The sequence below is a fragment of the Chiloscyllium plagiosum genome, unplaced genomic scaffold, assembly GCF_037043375.1.
Source record: "Chiloscyllium plagiosum isolate Xiang-an unplaced genomic scaffold, Cpla_swu_hap1 HiC_scaffold_3, whole genome shotgun sequence".
Taxonomy (NCBI): Eukaryota; Metazoa; Chordata; class Chondrichthyes; order Orectolobiformes; family Hemiscylliidae; genus Chiloscyllium; species Chiloscyllium plagiosum.
Genome location: NW_028270141.1, coordinates 134128325 through 134151116, shown reverse-complemented (window position 1 = coordinate 134151116; position 22792 = coordinate 134128325). Strand labels below are relative to the sequence as shown.

General features: G+C 40.3%; 1 protein-coding gene across 2 annotated transcripts in view; it reads right to left on the bottom strand.

Moving 5' to 3' along the window:
- plb1 (phospholipase B1) overlaps window positions 1–22792 on the bottom strand; it is a 169196-nt gene that overhangs the window by 134286 nt on the left and 12118 nt on the right. Inside the window, exons 7-14 of one of the 2 annotated variants that reach the window (XM_043687220.2) lie at window positions 21267–21369; window positions 19681–19732; window positions 17428–17508; window positions 13767–13832; window positions 11971–12053; window positions 11795–11870; window positions 8927–9031; window positions 7118–7213 (exon numbers count right to left, since the gene is read on the bottom strand). In XM_043687220.2, the coding sequence (XP_043543155.2) occupies window positions 7118–7213; window positions 8927–9031; window positions 11795–11870; window positions 11971–12053; window positions 13767–13832; window positions 17428–17508; window positions 19681–19732; window positions 21267–21369 (662 nt within the window). The remainder of the gene's footprint in view (window positions 1–7117; window positions 7214–8926; window positions 9032–11794; window positions 11871–11970; window positions 12054–13766; window positions 13833–17427; window positions 17509–19680; window positions 19733–21266; window positions 21370–22792) is intronic. The other variant, XM_043687221.2, reaches the window with a different exon arrangement.

Here is a 22792-nt window from a genome sequence, read left to right as displayed (position 1 = left end):
CAGCCCAGGTGGAATCTGTGCAGGGGGAATAGTCTACACTTGGGAACAACTTTCAAAGCAAATACAGAAGGGAGAAAGCAGACAACAAAAAGGAATTATGGGGTGCAGACAGGCACAATGGTTTGACAAAGTCATGATGACCTAAAAGGAAAAAGTAACAATGAAACAAGTTGGCAAAAAGGAAATATTGTGAAATGCAAACAAAGAGTGCTGGAAACACTCCACACGTCTGACGGCATCTATAGAGAGAGAAACAAAACTGCTCATTGCCCTTGGCAGCGGCATCAACCCTGCAAAACCCCTGTTAGCTGTTGCTGTCTAAGTTGAGAATCTGACCTGGAACACCAAAATAGACAAACCAATCATCCACTAATTCCTTGGCTACAGTTGAGGTCCTTTGGTCATGGGTGGGAGTGGTCTGTATAAGTTGATAAAGCATTGCGCTGGAAAAAGCACAGCAGGTCAGGTAGCATCTGAGGAGCAGGATAGTCAACGTTTTGGGCAGGACCCTTCTTCAGAACTGTATGAACCTTGAAAGCATCCGTGAGCATGAGAACATGCTTACTTCCATTACTACTGGGGCCATGGACTGTGAAATCCATTGTGAGGACCTCTAGAGGTCTCTTGCTGGGAGCAAAGTTGCTTCCCTGTTTTGGCCAAGGTATACGTCTCAAAATGTTGATGATAATCATCAATACCCATGGCTATTCTGGGCCAGTAACATTGCCCTCTGCTCAGGGTAAACATCTTTTTTATTGCTTAGTGTCCTGTTTGATCATGAACTGCCACCACTACTTTACAATTGAGGCTGTTGGGAAGGATGAGTTACTTCAGCTCTCTCTCCTTGTTATAAACCAGCTGCTGGAGGACCCTTTTTCCTGATCCTCTTCCAGCATCTCAACTGTGTCCATGTCAGTTTGTGCTCCCTCATCAGTTTGTGCTGATGTTAGTGAGCGTTGGCCTTCCATCGATGGTACAATCGACTGATATCCACATCAATCAGCTGAGCATGTCTGAGGTCCTCTTTTGAGATAGATGGCAAAGGTGAAACCAGACGTAACTTTACCTGGACCTGGCTTCAACCTCATCATAAATCCATCAGAGACACTCTACTGAATCTTAGGCTGATTGTCAGAGGAAACCAGGCCCAGAGAGCTGCCTTTGACATTGGGCATGGGCATGATTATGGCGTTGGCCACTGCCCCTTCCAGCTGGGCAGGGGTGGGTTCCCATTTGTGATTCTTCCAATTAAGGGCATTTGCATTATATTTTGTAGGGGATCTAGAATCAAAACCTTGCAGGTCGAGCAGCCCATTTGGTTTCTGTCTCTCCCAGCTCAGCAGATATTTGAAAGGAGCTCAGTGAGTTGTGAAAGCTACAACCTTTGCACCAATAAGAATATCTCTGAGCTTCTGGGAAATAGCCCACCTCAAAACTTTTTAGTTCAAGTGTCACACTGGCGTATTTCTCCATATTCTTCCCATTTAGCTTGAGACTCCAACTGGCAAAAATGATAACCACTCCCTTCTGCTCTTGACCTTGGGGTGACAGCCCTCACTGGCCAAGGAAACTGGTATTAGTTCTGCGAGGGAGCTGGAGATCTGGCTCGCCAAGGACATGCCAGGTTTGGTTTAAAGATCAGAGTCTCTCTCTCTCTGCCAATACCAGAGTCTGCAGTGATCCCAGAGCAGCTTCAGCCCCCTGCCCCCTTACAGACATTCCCAGTTTCAACCCCTCCACTATCTTTCCATTTTGCCCTCATCAGCCACGATTCCATCTCTGTGCAATGGAATCTTGTTGACTGTGCTAGAAATGTAACAGGAGATTTGAGCACACTGACAGCCCAAAGATCAGAAAGCAGGGATTCTGTCTTCTATTGACATTTCAAATAGGAAGGGAAATTAGGGATAAACTATGTACTATTTAAGTGAAGTAGATGGAGTAACCATACAGGTTGCATTGGGCTGAGCAATTCCTTTGACTGACTGCTCTCCCTTCCCCTCAACCCTCTGTCCTCCAAAGACACCTTTCCTTTCTCCCAACGAGAGACCATTCAGTAATTCTAGCTGCCGTTTCTTGCCGTCGCCATCTGCTAATGAAGTTATGGCGAAGTGCTCAGCGCCCTTGTTCAGTGCCCTCCCCCAGCATCGCCACCTACTGCTGGCAGTCCTGTTAGAACAGGGTAGTCACCTTGATTCAGCCTGTGCCTCTGCACACAACATCCATCAATAAAATGCAATGCTGGCTCAAAATGGCCCTTGGGTGGAATTTAATTTTACAATTTCCTGCCTATCTCTGCAGAGCAGGCTGTTGAACCAGTTCCCATTTCTAAACAAGTCATCGAACTCAGAGTCATTCTTGAGATCACTCTACAGAGACCGGTATCACATCAGTGCGTTGCCCTTCTTTACATATGGAGAGTCCTTGACAGTGATCCAAGTCCCTCTGAGCCAGCTGTCAGAGTAAACACAACCTCTGACACTCCTGTTTATATTTATCAGCTAGGCCTCCCTGATAGGACTGGGTTAACAGTCCCAACCAGCTGACCACATTACAATCACTACAACTTTGCTTTTCTCTGCCAGATGCCGCCAGAATTGCTGAGATTCTCCAGCACTTTCCGAAATGTATCACAATGTCCCTAGGAAAGATTCAAAAGCGAGGCCTGCATAAGGGAATGGTCTTGATGAGGTTTCCCTTATTTATTTCATTCCTGGCAAGCCCTGTCTTCATTCCCATCTCCATGGGACCAGAAAAAATCCATCTGTAAACCATTCTAACTTGACTGTAAATAGTACATAAGAAACATTTTAAATATCATCAGATTTGGTGTCATTGTCAATTCTTTTGTTTCAGTTTTACTATAAATCACTTATGGCCATTTTGTAACAACTTGGCATGAAATCATTTCATATCCTTTCTCTTTGTGATAGGAGAGGTCCTGGCTTCAGGCCAATCACAGATACGAGACACAATCACAAAACTGGCTTCAAATCAAAATAAGAAAGGCATAATAAACCTGCCAATGCCTTTTTGTAACCTCCCCCAGTCTGAACACCTCCTGAAAATTCCACATTCCATTGCTTCTGTTCTCTCCTCCTCTTCTCCACATTGTTGTTGACTCAGACTGATCGTCATATGTCCAACAATGCTCTCTTGAAACATACTCTTCTCTTCCTCTAAGATACTCTTAGAAATTAATCTCTTCAGCCAAGCAATAATCTTCCTTCCAAATATCTTCCAAAACTCACCATCTACTTCTCATTTATCTGATGTAGAGGTGGCCGGTGTTGGACTTGGGTGTACAAAGTTAAAAATCACACAACACCAGATTACAGTCCAACAGGTTTGTTTGGAAGCACTAGCTTTCGAAGTTCTGCTACTTCAGGACAATCACCTGATAAAGGAGCAGCACTCTAAAAGTTAATGCTTCCAAACAAACCTATTGGACAATAACCTGATGTCGGGTGATTTCTAACTTTTCTGTTGTTAGAAGAGTGGCAGATGCATAAGAACACCTTATACTGCTTGATTTGCCTTTTCAGGTCCAAAATGATGTATACATTAAAAAAAAAGCACTACCAACATTATGTCAAGAAAGTATTGCACCAGATATAGCATCTGTGTGAGCAGTTATCAAGTGATAAGTTATGATCCCAGCTAATGTTACAACTGGACAGGTTGGATCGCAAAATGAGACCTGGCTTCATAAATTCTTTTTTTAGTTAGTTAAATTGGTGTTTGTTCTCAGAAACAGTTGCATAAGGCTAGATGTTTCTCTTCTCATGTTTCAGCACAGAAGTTAATTTCAAAAATTAAAAGGAAATAAAAACAAGCTATTATAATATAGAATGTAGTTTGAAAGAACTGAAAACACACAGCAAAACATAGTCTCATCCTATTTCCCTAAACTTTCTGTCTGTTCCAGGGACTCAAACTCAGAAAAATTACCCCTTTCCAACAAAAATTTAAATTTGGCTGAATTGATTCTTCCTGGTTCTTCCCTGTGACCTGTAAAGACTTCTTATGAGAATACATAAAACTGAGAGCTTAGACCTTCTCAGCTTTTAATAAATTCTCGCATTCGAATAAAACATTCTTAGTCTATAAGTTTCACAAATTAAACTTTGCAACAGAGATAACTGTGCTTTTCCTGAATTGTTCTATACACCTTTCTAAGTGACAAACTAAAGTTGCTCCTGATATCAGTTGGGTCTTCTATGAAATGCCCTAAAACATTTAGCCTCTGACATCTGTAAGCTGAAATCAATCCTTGATTAACTAGAAGTAAAAACAACAAATGACCTTCAAGGTTTTACTCCACCTGCCATTAACGAGAACAGTAAAAACAATATTCCATTAACATGTTGGAAGGGGCGTTCCTGCTCCCTGATATATACTTGGTTAGGTCACTGTTCTGGATAGGCTGTCTAATTTTTTAAAAAGTTATTCAAAGTAAACACTGCTCATATGCTATAACATTAAAATCTAAACTTTAAAAATATTATTATGAACGAATATATTTCATTACAACTGCAAAATAAATACAAGCAATTAAAACAATCAGTAGGCCAATAATTTATGATAATCCTGTCCTTAGACTTTGAATTGCCTCCTCAATGGGCCTTCTGAACAAGGTTCTCAGAGGCTAGCCATGTCCTGAGGGAATGTGAATTTCTTGGATTGTGTCCAATGCAATTTTGAAACTCAAATGGTTGGGGTAGAGTTTCTGAACCAGCAATCATGAAATGAACCAGCATCTAATTACTTCAAAAGTCAGTTGAATGCTTTAAATGATCACGTATTGTAAGGAAAGGTACACTATATGTTTCCTGTTAATGGAGACTCCCACTTTGAAATGAACATCTAGCATGGGAAATATCTGAAGATTCCATTTCATTATTTAAAATTAAGATTAATTAAAATGCATTAGCGGTGATTTATTTGTTAACATTCTTATCTTGGAGTTAAAATTTAGCATTCACTCTAGAGCCCTATTCTAGAGATATATGCTTGCAATCTGTGCTGACACTTTATTGGAGTACTAAGGGAGTGCTTCACTATCAGAGTTGCCATGATTCATGTTGGACTGGAAGGCATCTCAGAGGTTGGCTAACTCAGTTGGCTGGATGACTGGTTTGCGATGTAGAATGATGCCAACAGCATTGGTTCAATTCCTGTACCAGCTGAGGCCATTGTGAAGATCCCACCTTCTTAACCTCTCCCCTTGCCTGTGGTATGGTGACCATCAGTAAAACCACCAGCAGTCACGTCTCTCTTTTGATAGAGTGGAACCGTGCAACCTTCACCCTTACCTTTTTATCACTTGGCTGAATTTAACAGATCAAATAATATGGAAAGATTGTGAGGACTTGGTCAATATTTATTCTTTTAAACAACAGCACCAAACCAAAAAAAAACAGAATAATCTGTTTATCGTTGAATTGCTGTTTTTGGAAGCAAGTTGCTGCTGTGACTACACTTCATAAAGTCCTTTGTTCTTTATAAAGCAATTTGGGATTTGATGTAATGTGTTTTCTTAACAAACATACATGCAAGTTAGTCATTCTTTCTTATCTAGTCTCTTGACTTGAGAAGATCAACAACATATAATTTCGACAATGATGTAGAGGGTTCATCATTTATTAGATTTGAACAGGTCCCATAATTCTGACTGAGCTTGATGTGCGTGATCGACTTAATCTCCCATTTAATACCCTGTGGAGCTTAATCAACAGCAATCTTCTTATCAGTTGTTTTTAACTTAGATAGGCTTGGCATGTCCCAGAGTTTTAACCTCTTAGCCGAACAATTTTATTTTTTCTTTTCTAAACACTTGTTCAGACTGAACTACACAAAACTGGCACATACAAAAATCTACTGTTACTTAACAATTCTTCCTCTTATCTGGAGTACATCAGACTAGCTCTGGAAATAGCATTGCTAAAAAGGTCAGTGATCCCAAAATGTTTGGGAACTCAATTAACTTTCAATGTGCTAATGATATCTTGTTCACCACAAAAAGAGAAGGGTTTTCTACTCTCTGGATCACCCTCTGGTGCTTAGCTTTCAATGGTTCTTCAATGCAATTTTTCTTGTTTATCTTACTTTCCACCACTTTTGTTCATGGTACTCTGGACTATTCTTTATACCTTTTCATCGTCAGCCTAAGCTTTGTGATAGTAATGATCACTATTCTCTAAATATTCCACTATTGACACTTGATCTATTTGTCAACTTTATTCTCAAATATCAAGTGCAGCAGTATCGCCTTTCTTGTTGTATTGGATGCATACTGCTGTCGAACCCTGTTCTGAACACATTCTGAGAAAACTTACGCTTCTCTGTCTTTCACACTATGATTATCCCAATCTAAATTCTGATATTTAAAGTTCCCTGTTATAACTACTTCATAATATTTATGCTGCTCTGTATTTCTTGATGAATTATCTTACCCTCCTCCTTCCCAGTTGTTGATGGCCTGAGCAATGTTATTACATCATTTATGTTCCTTACCTCTCGCTAATTAGCTTTTGTCCTCAACACCTTACACCCACACTTGGTTCTGGCATACAGCATTGTAATGTTCTCTTTAAGCAATAATTGCATTCATCTTTTTTGTATGTAATATTAAGTCCTGCTCCTCCTTGAGCCGGGTCTCTGTTATTGGCATAAAATTATAATGGCAATCTGCACCTATAATTCACCAATACCACACTCTGGGCATTCATAGTCTTGCATAGCAACCCTTATTTAGACTTACGACTTTCTCTGTTACTCTGATCCCACTTATTAACTTACTATTCCCTACTGTGGTTGCCAGCTATCTCTCAGTATTCTGCATATGTTGATATGCCTCTATAATATTATCGCCTGATCCTCGTGCTGCTGCTCAGTTAGTTTTCTGTGCTGCACACTGTGAAGTTCTATGCAATTTTAGATTACAAACCATATTCCATTCCAGAAACTGACTGTATCTGTGGCAGAAATGGGGATAAGGTTCAAATTTCCAACTTTCTGCTGAAGTGTAAACTGATATTGCTCCTTATTACGATTCAAACTGAAAGCTGACAATGCAGCTACAGAACATGGGTAAATAAAGAAAAGTCAAACGCACCATGTTATTCCAAAGGCTGCTGTCTAAGAGAGCATGACCCTTGGCATTGAATTGGAAGCCACTCTGCGTGAAGCAGCTAAATTTGGGTTTCCCATCCTGCAAGGAAGAAGTAAATGTGATCAAAATAGTCCATCGCAAAATAAACAACCAGCACATGAGATCAGAAATACAAAGATAAACATTTGGAATCCCTCAATTACATTCCAGTTTTTAATCACACCCAGGTAACCATTATTCTATACATAAACCATCCAAATCCCTCAATTACATTCCAGTCTTTAATCACACCCAGGTATAGATTATTCTATATATAAACCATCTGAATCCCTCAATTACATTCCAGTCTTTAATCACACCCAGGTATAGATTATTCTATATGTAAACCATCTGAATCCCTCAATTACGTTCCAGTCTGTAGTCACTCCCAGGTAACCATTATTCCATGCATAAACCAACCAATGTCCTTCAATTAGCTTCCAGTCTGTAGTCTTCTCTGGACCTCCAATGCCAGTATATCTTTCCTTAAGTAAAGGTCTCAAAACTGTTCACACTATTTTAGCTGTGGTCTGACTAGTGAACTAGTGCCTTCTGTAGATTTAGCAATACCTTCCTCCATTAAATGTCTAGCTCCCTTGAAATAAAGACCAACATTCCATTGCTTTCCTTATTAACCACTGAACTTGTATGCCAGTTTTTTTGGGATTCATGCACAAAGATTCCCAACTTCCTTTGTTCTGCAGCCTTTCTCCATTTCAACGATATTCAGCTCCTCTGTTCTTCCTGACAAACTGTATAATCTCACATTTTCCCACATTGTATTCTCGTTTCCAAAGCCTTGCCCACTCGCTTAACCTCTGCAGACTCTTTGTATCATCCTCACCACTTGCTTTATCATCTATTTTTGTGTTATCCAGAAACTTGGCTGCAGTATATTACTCTCTTCATTCCTATATTGTAAATAATTGTGGCCCCAGTGCTGATCTCTTTGGCACACTACCAGTTACAGGTTTGTCATCCTGAAAATGACCACGTTTATCCCACTGTCTTTCATTTCATGCTAATATAGCATCCGACAGCATGGACTCTTATTAAGTCATCTAATGTTTGGTACCTTATCAAACACATTCTGAAAATCCAAATCTATTACATCCACTGCTTCCCCTTTATCTATCTCTCTTGTTACCTGCTCAAAGGATTCAAGTCAATTTGTCAGGCATGATATCCCCTTCGTGAAGCCATGCTGACTCTGTTTGATCATATTTTGTATTTCTAACTGCTCTGCTGATATATCCTTTATAATAGACTCGAAAATGGATCTGCTAACTCTGCTGCAGCCAGGACTTGCGGTAAATGTTTGAAACCAATGTGTGGTGGAGGAACCCTCCAATGGAAGGACCTAGTTTGCTTAGAATAAGGCCAATTGCCTTTTATGTCATAATAGCCTCCAGTGCTTTTTATGTAACAATACATTTTCAAAAGTCGCTGCACTGTGAAACTTTCAGAACAAAAGACAGTAGTCTTGTAGAGATGGTTGGGGGGTGATGGAAGGTATGGTGGGGGAGTTCTGGCAGTGATTACCATTATCAGAATGGTGTGCAGCTGCCACTTACACAGAGGTGGGTTTGGAGGCATGGGGAGACAGGACCCTGCCCTAACATATTGAAATCAGGCTCTCAGCTTATCACTTTGGCTGGCTGCCCAGTGGCAAACAGACGACTTATGATGAGATGCCAGCATGAAATTCAGAAGGAAATCTGCATCCTCAGCTGGCTTGCTACCCCGTGTAAATATGGATTTTGAGAAACTTACTGCAGTAAGAGGTATCTCCATGTTTTTGAGAACGGGCTGCAGAACCACTGTGAAGTCATTGCGTTTGTCATAGATCCCAGAGGAGATCAGTTCCTGAAGGGTGTTCTGGAAATATAGAGACAGGAGCAGCTTAGTTACAAATCGTCCTGTGATCATTCAGTCCCTCCCTGTTCTGTTGCTGCCATTGCATCAGCTGAGGGAGTGTTTGCATTGGCATGTTGAATGTCATTGTGATTTTATTTCACATATACACAAATACAGACATGTGTGCGCACAAATGTACAAATGCACATGCAAGCATTTATGTATGCACCTATACCTACTTACAAAAAGCACACAGGCCTGTGCAGTAATATGTTCCAGTACAAGATAGCAATTCAGTCTGAGCAGCCTGGATGGATTGCTCACAGATAGCGGATGGTATCTGAGTGGAACATATGATATTATTAAACAGGACCTTCAATAAGTGCCTGAGTACAGGTTCAGTTCGAGCTAAACAGCAGCGTGTGTTGTGTAAAATTGGTTTTCTGTGATTACGCAGCAATGAAGGTATGAAAGCAGAGCTAGCTAACATGAACTGGCTGGTTAAAGGATAGGTCAATAGAGGTGCAGTAGCAGAGCTTTAAGAGGGTATTTCAGAATACACCGAACAGGTACATTTCCAACAAAAAAAAGAAAATTTGAAGGGAATCCATAGTTAATGAAGTAAAGGTTGTGTCATGTTTAAAGAAAAAGTAGATATTATACAAAGAATGACTAAAAACGCAACAAGGAGGTGAAAAGAAAGGAGTATGTTGCACAGAAATAGAAAAAGAGATATGAGGAAATTCTGTTGAAAATTTTTTAAAAACAGTTAATAAAGTGAGTATTAGTCTGACAGAAAATGAATCGGGGAATTAGTAATGAAAAATGAGGAGATGACAGATAAATTTCACAGATATTTGGAATCAGTCTCCACCAGAGAGGATATGAAAGCCAGTAAGTTTGGTATATTTGAATTTTCAGAAAACTTTTGATAAAGAGCTACATAAAGAGGTAAGTGTGCAAGATTAAAGCAAATGTGATTGGGGTCGTACGCTGACATGAATTGAGAACTGGCTTATGGCTAGGAAACAGAATAGAAATAAATACGTATTTTCCAGAGTCATGACTGGGACTTTCTTTTTATTCATTCATGGGATATAGGTGTCACTGTGCATCCCTTATTAGGAGTCAAGCTCATTGCTGTGGGTCTGGAGTCAGGTGTAGGCCAGACCAGATAAAGATGGTAGATTTCTTTCCTTAAAGGACATTAGTGAACTAGCTGTGTTTTCTTTAAGACAATCAACAGTGGTCACATGGTTACAATAAGGCTAAATTTTTTAAAGAACTTCTGGGCTTATTCATTACATTAAAATGTCATCATCCACCATCGTAGGATTCAAAATCACCTCCCCAGAACTTCAATCTGGGTTTCTGGAATAAATGATTTTACCAGTATACCGCGGGTCAGTGCTGGGGCTTCAACTCTTTACAATTTATGTAAATGACTAGCATGAAGGATCCAAAGTTATGGTAACTCAATGTGTTGATAACACAAAAATAACTAGGCAAATAAGCTGTGAAGGGAATATAATAGGAGGTTATAAAGGGAGATGGTAGATGAAGTGAGTGGGTAAAGATATGGCAAATGGAATATTATGAGGGAAAACATGAAATTGTCCATTTTGGCAGGAAGGAATTAAAAAAGCACATGCTCTCAATGGTAAGAAATTGCAGAGCTCTGCTTTACAAAGGGAACTGAGCATTCAAACTGCATGAATTACAAAAGGTTGATATGCTAGTAGAGTAAATATTTAAGAAAATTAATGGAATGGTATGGTTTATTCCAAGATTAATTGCATATTGTATCATGGTAGGGAGGTTACCTTTTAGTTATAGAGGGCCCTGGTGAGATCACATCTGGAGTACTGTGCACAATATTGGTCATCTTACTTCAGGAAGGATATAAAGCATTAGAAGCAGCTGGTTTACTCGGGTAAGATTAGATTAGATTACAGTGTGGAAACAGGCACTTCGGCCCAATAAGTCCACACCGACCCGCCGAAGCGAAACCCACCCATACCCCTACATTTACCCCTTACCTAACACTACGGGCAATTTAGCATGGCCAATTCACCTGGCCTGCACATCTTTGGACTGTGGGAGGAAACCGGAGCACCCAGAGGAAACCCACGCAGACACGGGGAGAACGTGCAAACTCCACACAGTCAGTCGCCTGAGGCGGGGACTGAACCCGGGTCTCTGGCGCTGTGAGGCAGCAGTGCTAACCACTGTGCCACCGTGCCGCCCACACCTGGAATAGGCAAATTGTTTTATGAGGAATGGTTGAAGGATAGGCTTGTATCCGCTGGAGTTTAGAAGTGTAAGAGGAACTTGATTAAAACACATAAGATCCTAAGGGGTCTTGACAGGGAGCACGTGGAAAAGATATTTGCTCTTGTGAAAGAATCTAGAATGAGGGGGTCACTGTTTCAGCGAGCCGCACATTTAAGACAGAGATGAGGAACATCTTTTCTCACAGATGTTCGTGAGTCCTTGGAACTCTTTTTCTCAAGAGGCAGGATAAACAGAGTCTTGGATATTTTTTAAGGCAGATGGTAAATTCTTGCTAAAGCAAGAACACGAAAAGTTATTGGAAGTAGTTGAGAAGTGATCAGTTCTGACCTTGTTAAATGGAGGAGTTGACTCAAGGGGCTAAGTGGCCTACTCCTGCTCCCAATTCACAAGCTCATATATACACTACAATAAATGCAAATTATTGTATATTCCATTGAAAAAGTGATGTTATTGGAAAATAAAATGTATATGTGGAAAACAATTACCTACCTGGTAGTCCCAGTTAACAATCTGTGCAGATAAATCGACAGTTTCATGGGGTTTGACCAAACACTCACACCAGCTCCTGAAGAAAAACAATTACAAGCGAGGCATTATTAATGTATCTTTTGTAAAAGAATACGATAACCAGGATAGAACACTAAACTGAATCTGAACACTGTTACCTTGGTCCAGTGGCCCTGTTAGCGAGTTGGTGCAGGAGGTTAATATCTGGCATCTCCACAAGATTCACATAGGCTCGCGGGATCTGGAGGAAGACAAATTCTTTAATAGATCAAGTAGCTTACTTGTGTTTTTATCACAGGTAAAAGATACAGTTCTTTTTTCCTTTCTTTATACTTCTATATGGTGTGGATGTTATTGCCAAGCAGATTTATATTTTGCAAAAAACAAGGACAGTTATCAAGGCCATCTCTGAGACTAGTTTTATAATTACAGATTCTATTAGTTGAATTTGAATTTTACCAGTGGAAGTTGAACCTATGTCCTCTGGGAAATGATCTCAGCCTCCGGATTGTTAATGATGTTACTACTACATCACCCTCTTCCCTGTGATGCTCCAGTAGGCATTTAGTCTGCTAAAGGGAGGGAGTGTTGGAGGAATTTAAAACCAACTCATCAATAAATCTGGAATTCAAAGCCAGTCTTAATAATGGTGACCATTGTTGTAAGAGCTCATCTGCTTCACTAATGCTCTTTAGTGAAGGAAATCTGCCTTATCTGGTCTGGCCTCCACATGTTTCCAGATCCACAGCAATATGGCTGATTCTTAACTGCCCTCTGAAATGGCTGAAGTCAACTCAAAAAAAAATGAGGACTGCAGATGGAGATCAGAGTCGCGAGTGTGGTCCTGGAAAAGAATAGCAGGTGGCTGAAGAGCTTCGGGCAGAGGAGATGACCTAGGGGGCTTATGTCCAAAACATAGATTCTCCTGCTCCTCAGATGCTGCCTGACCTGCTGCACTTTTCCAGCACCACACTCTCGACTCTGAAATGGCTGAGTAAGTCACTCAGATCAAGGGTAATTAGGGATAAGCTACAAATGCATCCTCAGTGATCTAAAGTGAAGGATAAAGAGAAAATAAAATTGAACCTCTGGTCTCCCTTTCATCTCTGAGCCTGGACCAGTTTCCACGCTGTCTGCATACAGTGAAGAGATATTATTAAAGTGAAACAATTTCGTTGAATTGTCAGAACATTAGAAAGGGTAACTAGGATGGGCAATCAATGATGGTCGAGATAGTGACACACATATCCCATGAATGAATTAAAAAACAGGAAGTTTCTAACTGGATTAATCGTTAAAAAGAGAAAGATCAGAACACAAGACTATTGCTGAAAGGTTGAACTTGTGCAACTTCTTGATGGAAGTATTGATACGTTAATTTAAAATTCATTTCTCACAGAATTGTTACAAAGCAATGCTTTTTGGCCAATGGTTTTTGCACCAATTCTCTGAATGTACAATTCACCTCCAGCCATTCCCCTGTTTTCTCCCTTTAACCTTTGCACAATCTTCCTTTTCAGATAACAACTTAATTGCCTTTTAAAAGACTTGATTGTATCTGCTTCCAACACACTATCAGGCTGTTCTTTCAAGATCCTAATCACGCACTTTGTGAAAACGTTTTCCTCATTTTCCTATTGCTTGTAAATTAGTTTAACTCTGTCCCCTTTTAATCTCAATTCTTTTACTAGCAGAATAATTTTCTCCCCACCCATTCTGTCCAGCTCCTTGATAATTTTGAACAATTATTAAATCTCCTCTCAGCCTTCTCTTTTCCCAACATTATAGACCAAACTTCTTCAAGCCAGATTTTACTCCCCAATCTCTATATTCCATGTTGTCATTTTAGTCATTGGAACTGTATTCCTGAGAAAGTTATTAATTTCTGATGAGATGACAGTCTCCCAAATCATCAGTGCTGATTTTCTAAGAGGGAAAACCATCCCTTGCTTACCTCTCGATGCAATATATCCAGAGCTTCTTTAATTCTAAGCACAACCCTTTCTGCTGAGTAAAATTCCTAAAGCAGGAAATAAGAAGCAGAAACAAGTTAAATATAATTTATATAATGTGTCTTCCAGACTTAGACATACTTGTTCTGTGCTAATTTGTGTCGTTTAATTCTAGTTTATTGAAAACATCAAACCCTGTTAATTTCCCTACACATCTGGTCTTCCCACATTAAGCAGCCATTAATATCCAAGAGGTTAGTTGGCCAAGGTAAGTCTAACCCTTCAATATTGTGTGAACTCCCTGTGGTAAACATTCCCAGTGATCAGACAAACAAGCTAACAATTCTACTCCTCCCAGAAACGTTAGGGAACCAACAGTCTAGAGAGGGTGGAATTGATGGAAATCTAGATTGCTAAGAAAAATAGCATGGATGAAAATAATGGGAATAAAGGTTGACAAACCATACGGGCCTAATGATCCACATCCCAGTTTACTAAAGGGAGTGGCCTTAAAAATATTGAATACATTAGTTGTGTGCAATCTAACAAAATGTTCTAAACTCTGGATCAGATCCTATAGATTGCAGTTTGAAAATTGTAAGTCCACTATTAAAAAATGGGGGAGGGAGAGAAAAAAACAGAATTAAAGTCTAGTTTTCCTAATGTCCATAGTGGGGAAAATGCAAGAGTCTATTATATAAAAATGGATAACAGAGCACTTGGGAAACATTAATGGGATTGGACAAAATCAGAATAGGTTATACTTAACTAATCTACTGGACATTCTTGAGAATCTAACCAGTAAAATAGATAAGGGAGAACCAGTGGATGTGGTGTATTGAATTTTGAGAAGACGTAAAGGTTTGGTGGGCAAAATTAAGACACATGGAATTGGGTTAATATATTGCCATGAATACAGAATTAATTGATAGACAGGAAATAGGGAGTAGGAATAGATTTTCTCAAAGGGCAGGCAGTGGCTAGTACTATTAGTTCTTGGGCCCAACTATTCACAATATACAAAAATAACCTGAATGAAGCAATCAAATGCAATATTTCCAAGTGTTCTGATAACATAAAACTGGGCAGCATTGTGAATTATGTGGGGGCTGCAGAGAGGCTTCAAGATGATTTGGACAAATTGAGTGAGTGGGCAAATACATGGCAGATACAGTACAATGTGGCAAAATGTGAAGTTACAGATATAGCATGAAAAACCAAAAGAAAGAATATTATTTAAATGGTGATATATTGGAAAATGTGAATGCACAAAGGCATGTGGCTGCCCTTGCACATCAGTGAATAGAAAGTGACAGACAGGTGCAACAAACAATTAGGAAGGCAAATGGTATATTGGCCAGCATTGCAAGAAGACTTGAGTTCAGAAATAGCCTTAGTGAGACCACACCTGGAGTTTTGTGTGCAGTTTTGGTCTCCCTACCTAAGGAAGAATATACTTTCCGTAAAGGGAGGACAACGAAGATTCACTAGGATTATACTGGGGATAGTAGGACTGTCCTACAAGGAGATGGACCTGTACTCACCAGAGTAGAAGGACAAGAGAGGACCTGATTGCAACTTATTAAATTCTAACAGAGCTGGACAGACTAAATGTAAGGAGAATGTTTTCTCTGGTTAGCAGGTTGAAAAAAATGTTATTGGACTTAAAATGTTAACTCAATTTCTCTCTCCACAGATGCTGCGATTCTTCAACATTCTCTGTTTTTATTTCACTCTTATGGCTGCTACAGTATTTTGCTTTTGTATGCCCAGTAATTATACTGTTCCACCTTAAATCAAGAATTATTGCATGAGTATAATAGGAATTGATTGCTGAGGATAGAGCAAAGTCTAGAATTGTTCACTTTCTAACATCCCGATGGTTCACAACTGGTCCATTATCTCATTAATGGAGATATTGACTAATCAGAGGACTCATAGCAAATAAATTTACATTTGAATCAATCAATATCTTCTTAAGAAAATTGTTTCATACATGAGCCACTTTCTTATTGTTGCTTCTGCTGATCAATTTGATTTACCCCCTTTCAGGTACACGTATTTTCTTGCCCTACTGTTCAGCATAACATAACACATTTGTCACGGCCTACATTTTGTGCAGTAGCACTCAAAAATTATATTATTACCCAATTTTTGATTTTCTACTGAGAAAACAAAAGAGAATTCACCAGCAGTCTGCTGGACTAACAAGAATCCATCTGAGTCAACTAAGTTAGAAAATTATTAGCTCACCCAACAGACTTTGAACTTGCCATCCTGCAATTGCTTTTTCAAGATTTCAGAGTTAAGCTATAATAAAGTACTGATGAATTTCTGAACTTCATCCTCAAATGCTTGTAATCTAACCACAATTCAAACAAAATAAAATGTGGGATAATAGATTGAGCCTTGGGCTGGTCTTTATCCTAATCCTATCTACCTCTCTAGGTGTATTATCCCTCTCCCCACGACAACAAAATGTCTATCAATCTCATTTAAGTTATTAACTGAGCAATATCTTCTATCTATTCTATTCTACTCTTCTATCACCCTTTGTGCGAATGTGTTTCCTGTCATATGCCCTTTATCAAGACATCCCATGAGCAGATAAAGTTTATCTATCTCTCTGAATCGACGTTTCGGGCATAAGCCCTTCTTCAGGAATTCCTGAAGAAGGGCTTATGCCCGAAACATCGATTCTCCTGTTCCCTGGATGCTGCCTGACCTGCTGCGCTTTTCCAGCAACACATTTTCAGCTCTGATCTCCAGCATCTGCAGACCTCAGTTTCTCCTTATCTACCTCTCTGACCAACTTTGTTCAAAACCTCAAGTAAATCACCCCCTCGTGTTCTATTCTGTAGGGAATACAAGTTGGTTTCTCCTCAAAATCCAAACCTGGGAGCTCTGGTAACATTCCAGCAAGTCCATTCCTTCCAAAGCCTTCCTGTAGTATGATGTTCTGAACTGTACACTGTGCTCCAGGTGTGGTCTAACCAGAGCTTTATTTAACTGTGCATCATGTTCATTGTTAGATACATATTTCAGATTTAATTTGATTTGATTTGATTTACCAAGTGTACCAAGGTGCAGTGAAAAATGGTGTTTTAGGTGCTTTACAGACAGATGGTATTGTGCAAGTGCATCAGGGTAACAGAACACAGTACAGGATACAACGTTGCAGCTGCCAAGAAGGTGTAGAGAGAGATCGACATTAACATTAAAGACGTCCATTCAAAAGTCTGATAACAGCGGTGAAGAAGCTGTTCTTGAATCTGTTTGTACATGTAGACAAATGTTTATCTCTTCTCCCTGATGGAACAGTGTGGAAGAGAGTAAAACTAGAGTGGGAGGGGTCTTTGATTATGTCAGTTGCTTTCCCAAGATGGTAGGATGTATAGATGAAGATGGATGGAAGACTGGTTTGTGTGATAGACTGGGCTGTGTTCATGACTCTCAGTAGTTTTCTTTTGGTCTTGGGAAGAGCACATATTCCCTTACTGTTGGATTATTAGCCAAGTCTGCCTCCTTGATTATTACAGAATCTAGTTTGGCCTCTTCTTTTGTTGTGCCTGAAACACATTGCTCTGATTAAAACAAACTACCTTGCAATCATAAAAACAAAGTATTACTTAATGAGAATTACTTTTTTATTTTGCACAGTACCTGATCTGTACAATAGGCACACATGTCAGCAATGCCAAGGAAGATTGTGATCAGCTTCCAATCCTTCTGGAAGTCAATGAGCTGAAGTAAAACAAAGCAATGATTAATGTGAATTATTTTGAACTTGCCATAACCATAGATTTTGCTTTCGTAGAATCTAATCTGCATCTAGAATCGAGCTGTATGCACAAATTTACAAAGCACAATCCAGTTGATTACCACAGAGAGAAACAGAAATGTTCTTAGCTGGATAATCTGCCCATATAATAGAGAAGATTTTTTTTTTTAATTTAAGATTTGCTTGTTGAGCTTCAGCCCACCTTTGGTAGCTGTGCTATCAAAGTTGCAAAGATCTGGAATTCTTTTTATCAACCTCTCTGTCTTTGTCGTCCATTAAGACTGTCCTTTTGAGCAAGCTTTTGACCACCTGTCCTAATATCTTCAGCTGAGCCTCAAGGTTGGTTCAATATGATTTATGCTCCAATGAGGTGTTTTTGAACTTTAAAAGTGCAAACTAATTGTCAGAAAATGGTGATTACCCCAGAACTAGGTGCCATTGCAGGGAAGCACCCAGAGTCATTCTTTTACCCACTTCCTCCTTCTGAAACAGGTTACCACATATTGATCCCTCTAAGTCTGGAGGTGTCAATGCAGAGTTATCCTGCAATGAGCTGCAGGATAGCATCCTGAGGAAATCCAGCACCAATCCATTTAGCATTGCTCTCCGTGGGTGGCACGGTGGCACAGTGGTTAGCACTGCTGCCTCACAGTGCCAGAGACCCGGGTTCAGTTCCCGCCTCAGGCGACTGACTGTGTGGAGTTTCACATTCTCCCCATGTCTGCATGGGTTTCCTCCGGGTGCTCCGGTTTCCTCCCACAGTCCAAAGATGTGCAGGTCAGGTGAATTGGCCATGCTAAATTGCCCGTAGTGTTAGGTAAGGGGTACATGTAGGGGTATGGGTGGGTTGCGCTTCGGTGTGGACTTGTTGGGCCGAAGGGCCTGTTTCCACACTGTAAGTAATCTAATCTAATCTAATCTCCCTACACACTGTGATGTAGATATACGTTGAAAAAGAGAGTAAGATTGATCTAAAGTGCAAAAGGAATGGACTACAAGGGAAGCAAGTCCAGTAAGAAGGCCTTTAAAGGGACTATGAGAAAGTGAGGACTGCAGATGCTGGAGATCAGAGCTGAAAATGTGTTGCTGGAAAAGCGCAGCAGGTCAGGCAGCATCCAAGGAGCAGGAGAATTGACGTTTCGGGCATGAGCCCTTCTTCAGGAATGAGGAGAGTGTGCCAAGCAGGCTAAGATAAAAGGTAGGGAGGAGGGACTTGGGGGAGGGGTGTTGGAAATGTGATAGGTAGAAGGAGGTTAAGGTGAGGGTGATAGGCCGGAGTGGGGGTGGGGACGGAGAGGTCAGGAACAAGATTGCAGGTTAGGAAGGTGGTGCTGAGTTCGAGGGTTGGGACTGAGACAAGGTGGGGGGAGGGGAAATGAGGAAACTGGAGAAATCTGAGTTCATCCCTTGTGGTTGGAGGGTTCCTAGGCGGAAGGTGAGGCAGAAGTCCAGGACAGAACCCCAATGGTCCTCACCTACCACCCCACCAACCTCCATATACATCATATCATCCGTCGCCATTTCTGCCACCTCCAAACGGACCCCACCACCAGGGATATATTTCCCTCCCCTCCCCTATCAGCATTGGTGGGGTCCGTTTGGGGTCCTTGGATGCTGCTTGACCTGCTGCGCTTTTCCAGCAACACATTTTCAGCTTTAAAGGGACTATGTAAATGAAAGATAATACAGAACAATGTTCATTTCTTTTTAGTGCATTTGTGATACACCAAACACCAATCTATTGAAATTCCACCAAAGAAAACGCAAATTTACATAGGAAGCCTTCTCTCTTGCTAAGCCCAAAGAAAGTGGACACAGGGTTGACAAGAGCTGTGTTATAACTCTACTGAATAGCAAGCATGGGCATGGGACTGAACAGCCTCCATCATTGTGTTGTTCTGTGATTCTCTGATACAGGAAGCTAAACCATGTGCACTCATATGGCTGGTGCTTAATAATCTACAATTGGTCTACTTGCTAGCTCAGATCTCTCATGAGTTTCCCACAGTTAACCATTATGGCACAGTGATATATATGATTAACTGGGGGTCATAGTTGATTAAAGGTGGAAGCAAAGAAATTTTTCATGAATTAATTAGTTACTAATAATCATGAGGTGACTTCTAAACACTTACTCTGTTATTTTTCAAACTGGTCACCAGTTTTTGAGCCAGCCGTGGTAATTCCCTGAAAAAAGCACATTTCTTAATTATTCCATTCAACAATGTTAGGTCAGATCATGGAAAAAAAATCGATACTTTCAGGGTTGACTGTACAGAGAAAATACTGGGACCAAGTGATAATGTTTTGTATTTCAGGGCATCATCAAGCTGATCTTTTAAAGTTAACTTTACTGTTTATCATTGTCGCTGCTGGAATATTTGAAAGAGCAAGATTGGCCACTCGACCCTTTGAGGTTTCTCCTCCATTCAATAAAGTCCTGGTCAATCTGACTTTAACCTCAATTCTACATTCCTGCAGATCCCCAATAAACTTTCATCCCTGGTAATCAAGAATCTATCTACCTCTATCTTTAAAATATTTAAAGATTCAGAATCCACTATCTTTTGAGGAAAGGAATTCCAAAGATTGACAACTCAGAGAAAAGAATGTTTCCTCATCTCTGTCTTAAATGGGGAAATTTCCCACTTTGGATATTTTATGTAGGTCAAACACATACAGGTTGAGGGTAAATGGATCTGCTGAACGGTATAGAGAGCTTCAACTTTCAGTCGCATATTAATCCAATCAAAAAGGCTGAGAGATTGTGCACACTGATTTTTATTAATCTTCTTGTAGCTTATTCTACTAGCTATAATCCTTTGAGTAGCTGTGTATCTGCATGTGGCAATAGTCTACTGGACTATTGATCCAGAGACCCAGGTAATGTTCTAGGTGCCTGGGTTCAAATCCCCACGTGACAGCTGAATTCAATAAATATTTTGAGTTACCGAATCTAATGATAACTATTGATTGTCGGGAAGCCCTACCTGGCTCACTAATGTCCTTCAGGGAAGGAAACTGCTATCCTTACCTGGCCTATATGTGACTCCAGACTCATAGCACTGTGGTTGACTCTTAACTGCCCACTGGGCAATTAGAGATGGGTCATAAATGCTGGCCTAGCCAGTAATGCCCTCATTCTGTGAATGAATTGGAAACAAAAACCTCATCTTTTCACAGTCTTTCCACAGGGAAAGGGGGAAAACTGGCAGGAAAGCTTTATTTTCACTCTTTGTGGCATTCTGAGAGTGTGGCTACAAGTTAGCATAGTTTTGAGATTAGCGAGTTTTGAGAAGATTTGTAGCTCAGGTTGAGGTTTTGGATGTAGAGTTCCAATCAGAACTCTATCAACAAACACATCGAGTTAGACCACATCTACCACCCCCTGAGAGAAGGAACAGGAAATGACTTCACCACAGGAAATAACATCACCAACCCAAAGAAACCCAAACATATCAATAGAAAGTAGGAATTTTCAGCATTGCTTTGTCCGAGGCCAACTGAAGATGTTATCTAATAGGGTAACAAAACATCAGGAAAAGAACCTTCCAGCTCAGCGAGCAAACCAAAATAGTGCTGGGATCCTGGGTCTACAGCACATGCCTCTCACAGTCAGGTAAAGAGAAGAAATAGATTCAATTTGCTCATTTCAATAGAACTTTCAGACACAATACACAGATTAAAGCACTCAGAGGGAACTCTAATAGAGTCAACCTACCCATCTTTTGCTCTCACAACAGATTGATCCAATGAGGTGTTGGCATGGTTTCCATTTCCTAAGGAGTATCCAATCACGCCAGGATTAAATGATTTTAAAATATCTATGTATTTAAAACATGAACAAGGATATTGACTGTAATCCATTGTGATAATACTGTAATATTCATGTTGTTAATATAAAGATTGTACATCTTTTTATCACACTGAAATATTCCAGAACTCATAAATACAGATCTGCGATTTCTGGTTCAGTTACATCTGTCTGCTGACATGAGCCGAATACAATTTCATTCATGGCATCAGTCAACTGTCAGTTGTGGTTATTCTCTGTTTCCGATTTGCCAAACAATTTTCCATCCATGCTGTTATGTTACCACGACATCATGAGGTTTAAATTTCTACAATAACCTTTGATGTGGCATCTTATCAAACGTTTTTTATGGATCTAATCATAGTACATAGAGTCATAGAGCTGTACAGCACAGAAACAGTCCAACTCATCTATGCCAACCAGATATTCTACATAAATCCAGTCCCATTTGCCATATCCCTCTAAGTCATTCCTATTCTGGATGTAGGTTTGCTCGCTGAGCTGGAAGGTTCATTCTCAGATGTTTCATCACCATACTAGGTGACATCTTCAGTGAGCCTCCGGATGAAGCACTGGTGGTGCAGCCCACTTTCTATTATGTGTTTGGGTGTCCTTGGGTTGATGATGTCATTTCCCGTCCCTTTTCTCACGGGGTGGTAAATGGGGTCCAAATCTATGTGTTTGTTGATAGAGTTCCAGTTGGAATGCCATGCTTCTAGGAATTCTTGTGCATCTCTCTGTTTGGCTTGACCTAGGATGGATGTGTTGTCCCAGTCCAAATGGTGTCCTTCCTCATCTGTATGTAAGAATACTAGTGAGTGTGGGTCATGTCTTTTTGTCACTAGTTGATGTTCATGTATCCTGGTGGTGAGTTTTTTGCCTGTTTGTCCAATGTAGCGTTTGTTACAGTTCTTGCAAGGTACTTTGTCAATGACATTAGTTTTGCTTCTTGTCTGTATAAGGTCTTTCAAGTTCATTAGCTGCTGTTTTAGTGTCTTGGTGGGTTTGTGGGCTACCATGATGCCAAGGGGTCTGAGTATTCTGGCAATCATGAACTTGAGTCCACATTATAGGAGGGATGTGATTGCACTGGGGACGGTGCAAAGGAGTTTTACCAGGATGCTGCCTGGGTTGGAAAGTTTTTGTTCCAAAGAGAGATTTGGCAGACTGAGTCTGTTTTCTGTAGAGCATAGGAGACTAAAGGGGATGGTGGGTGGTTGATTGTGATGTATGAAATTATGAGGGGCACAGAGAAGGTGGACAAGAAGGAGCTTCTCTCCTTGGTGGAGGGGTAAATGACCGGGGGCATAGATTTAAGATGAGGGGCAGGAGTATTAGAAGGGCTAAGAGGAAAACATTTTTCCCCAGACAGTGGTGGAAATGTGGAACTCAATGCCTGTAAGTTTAGTAGAGGCAGAAACCCTCATAATGTT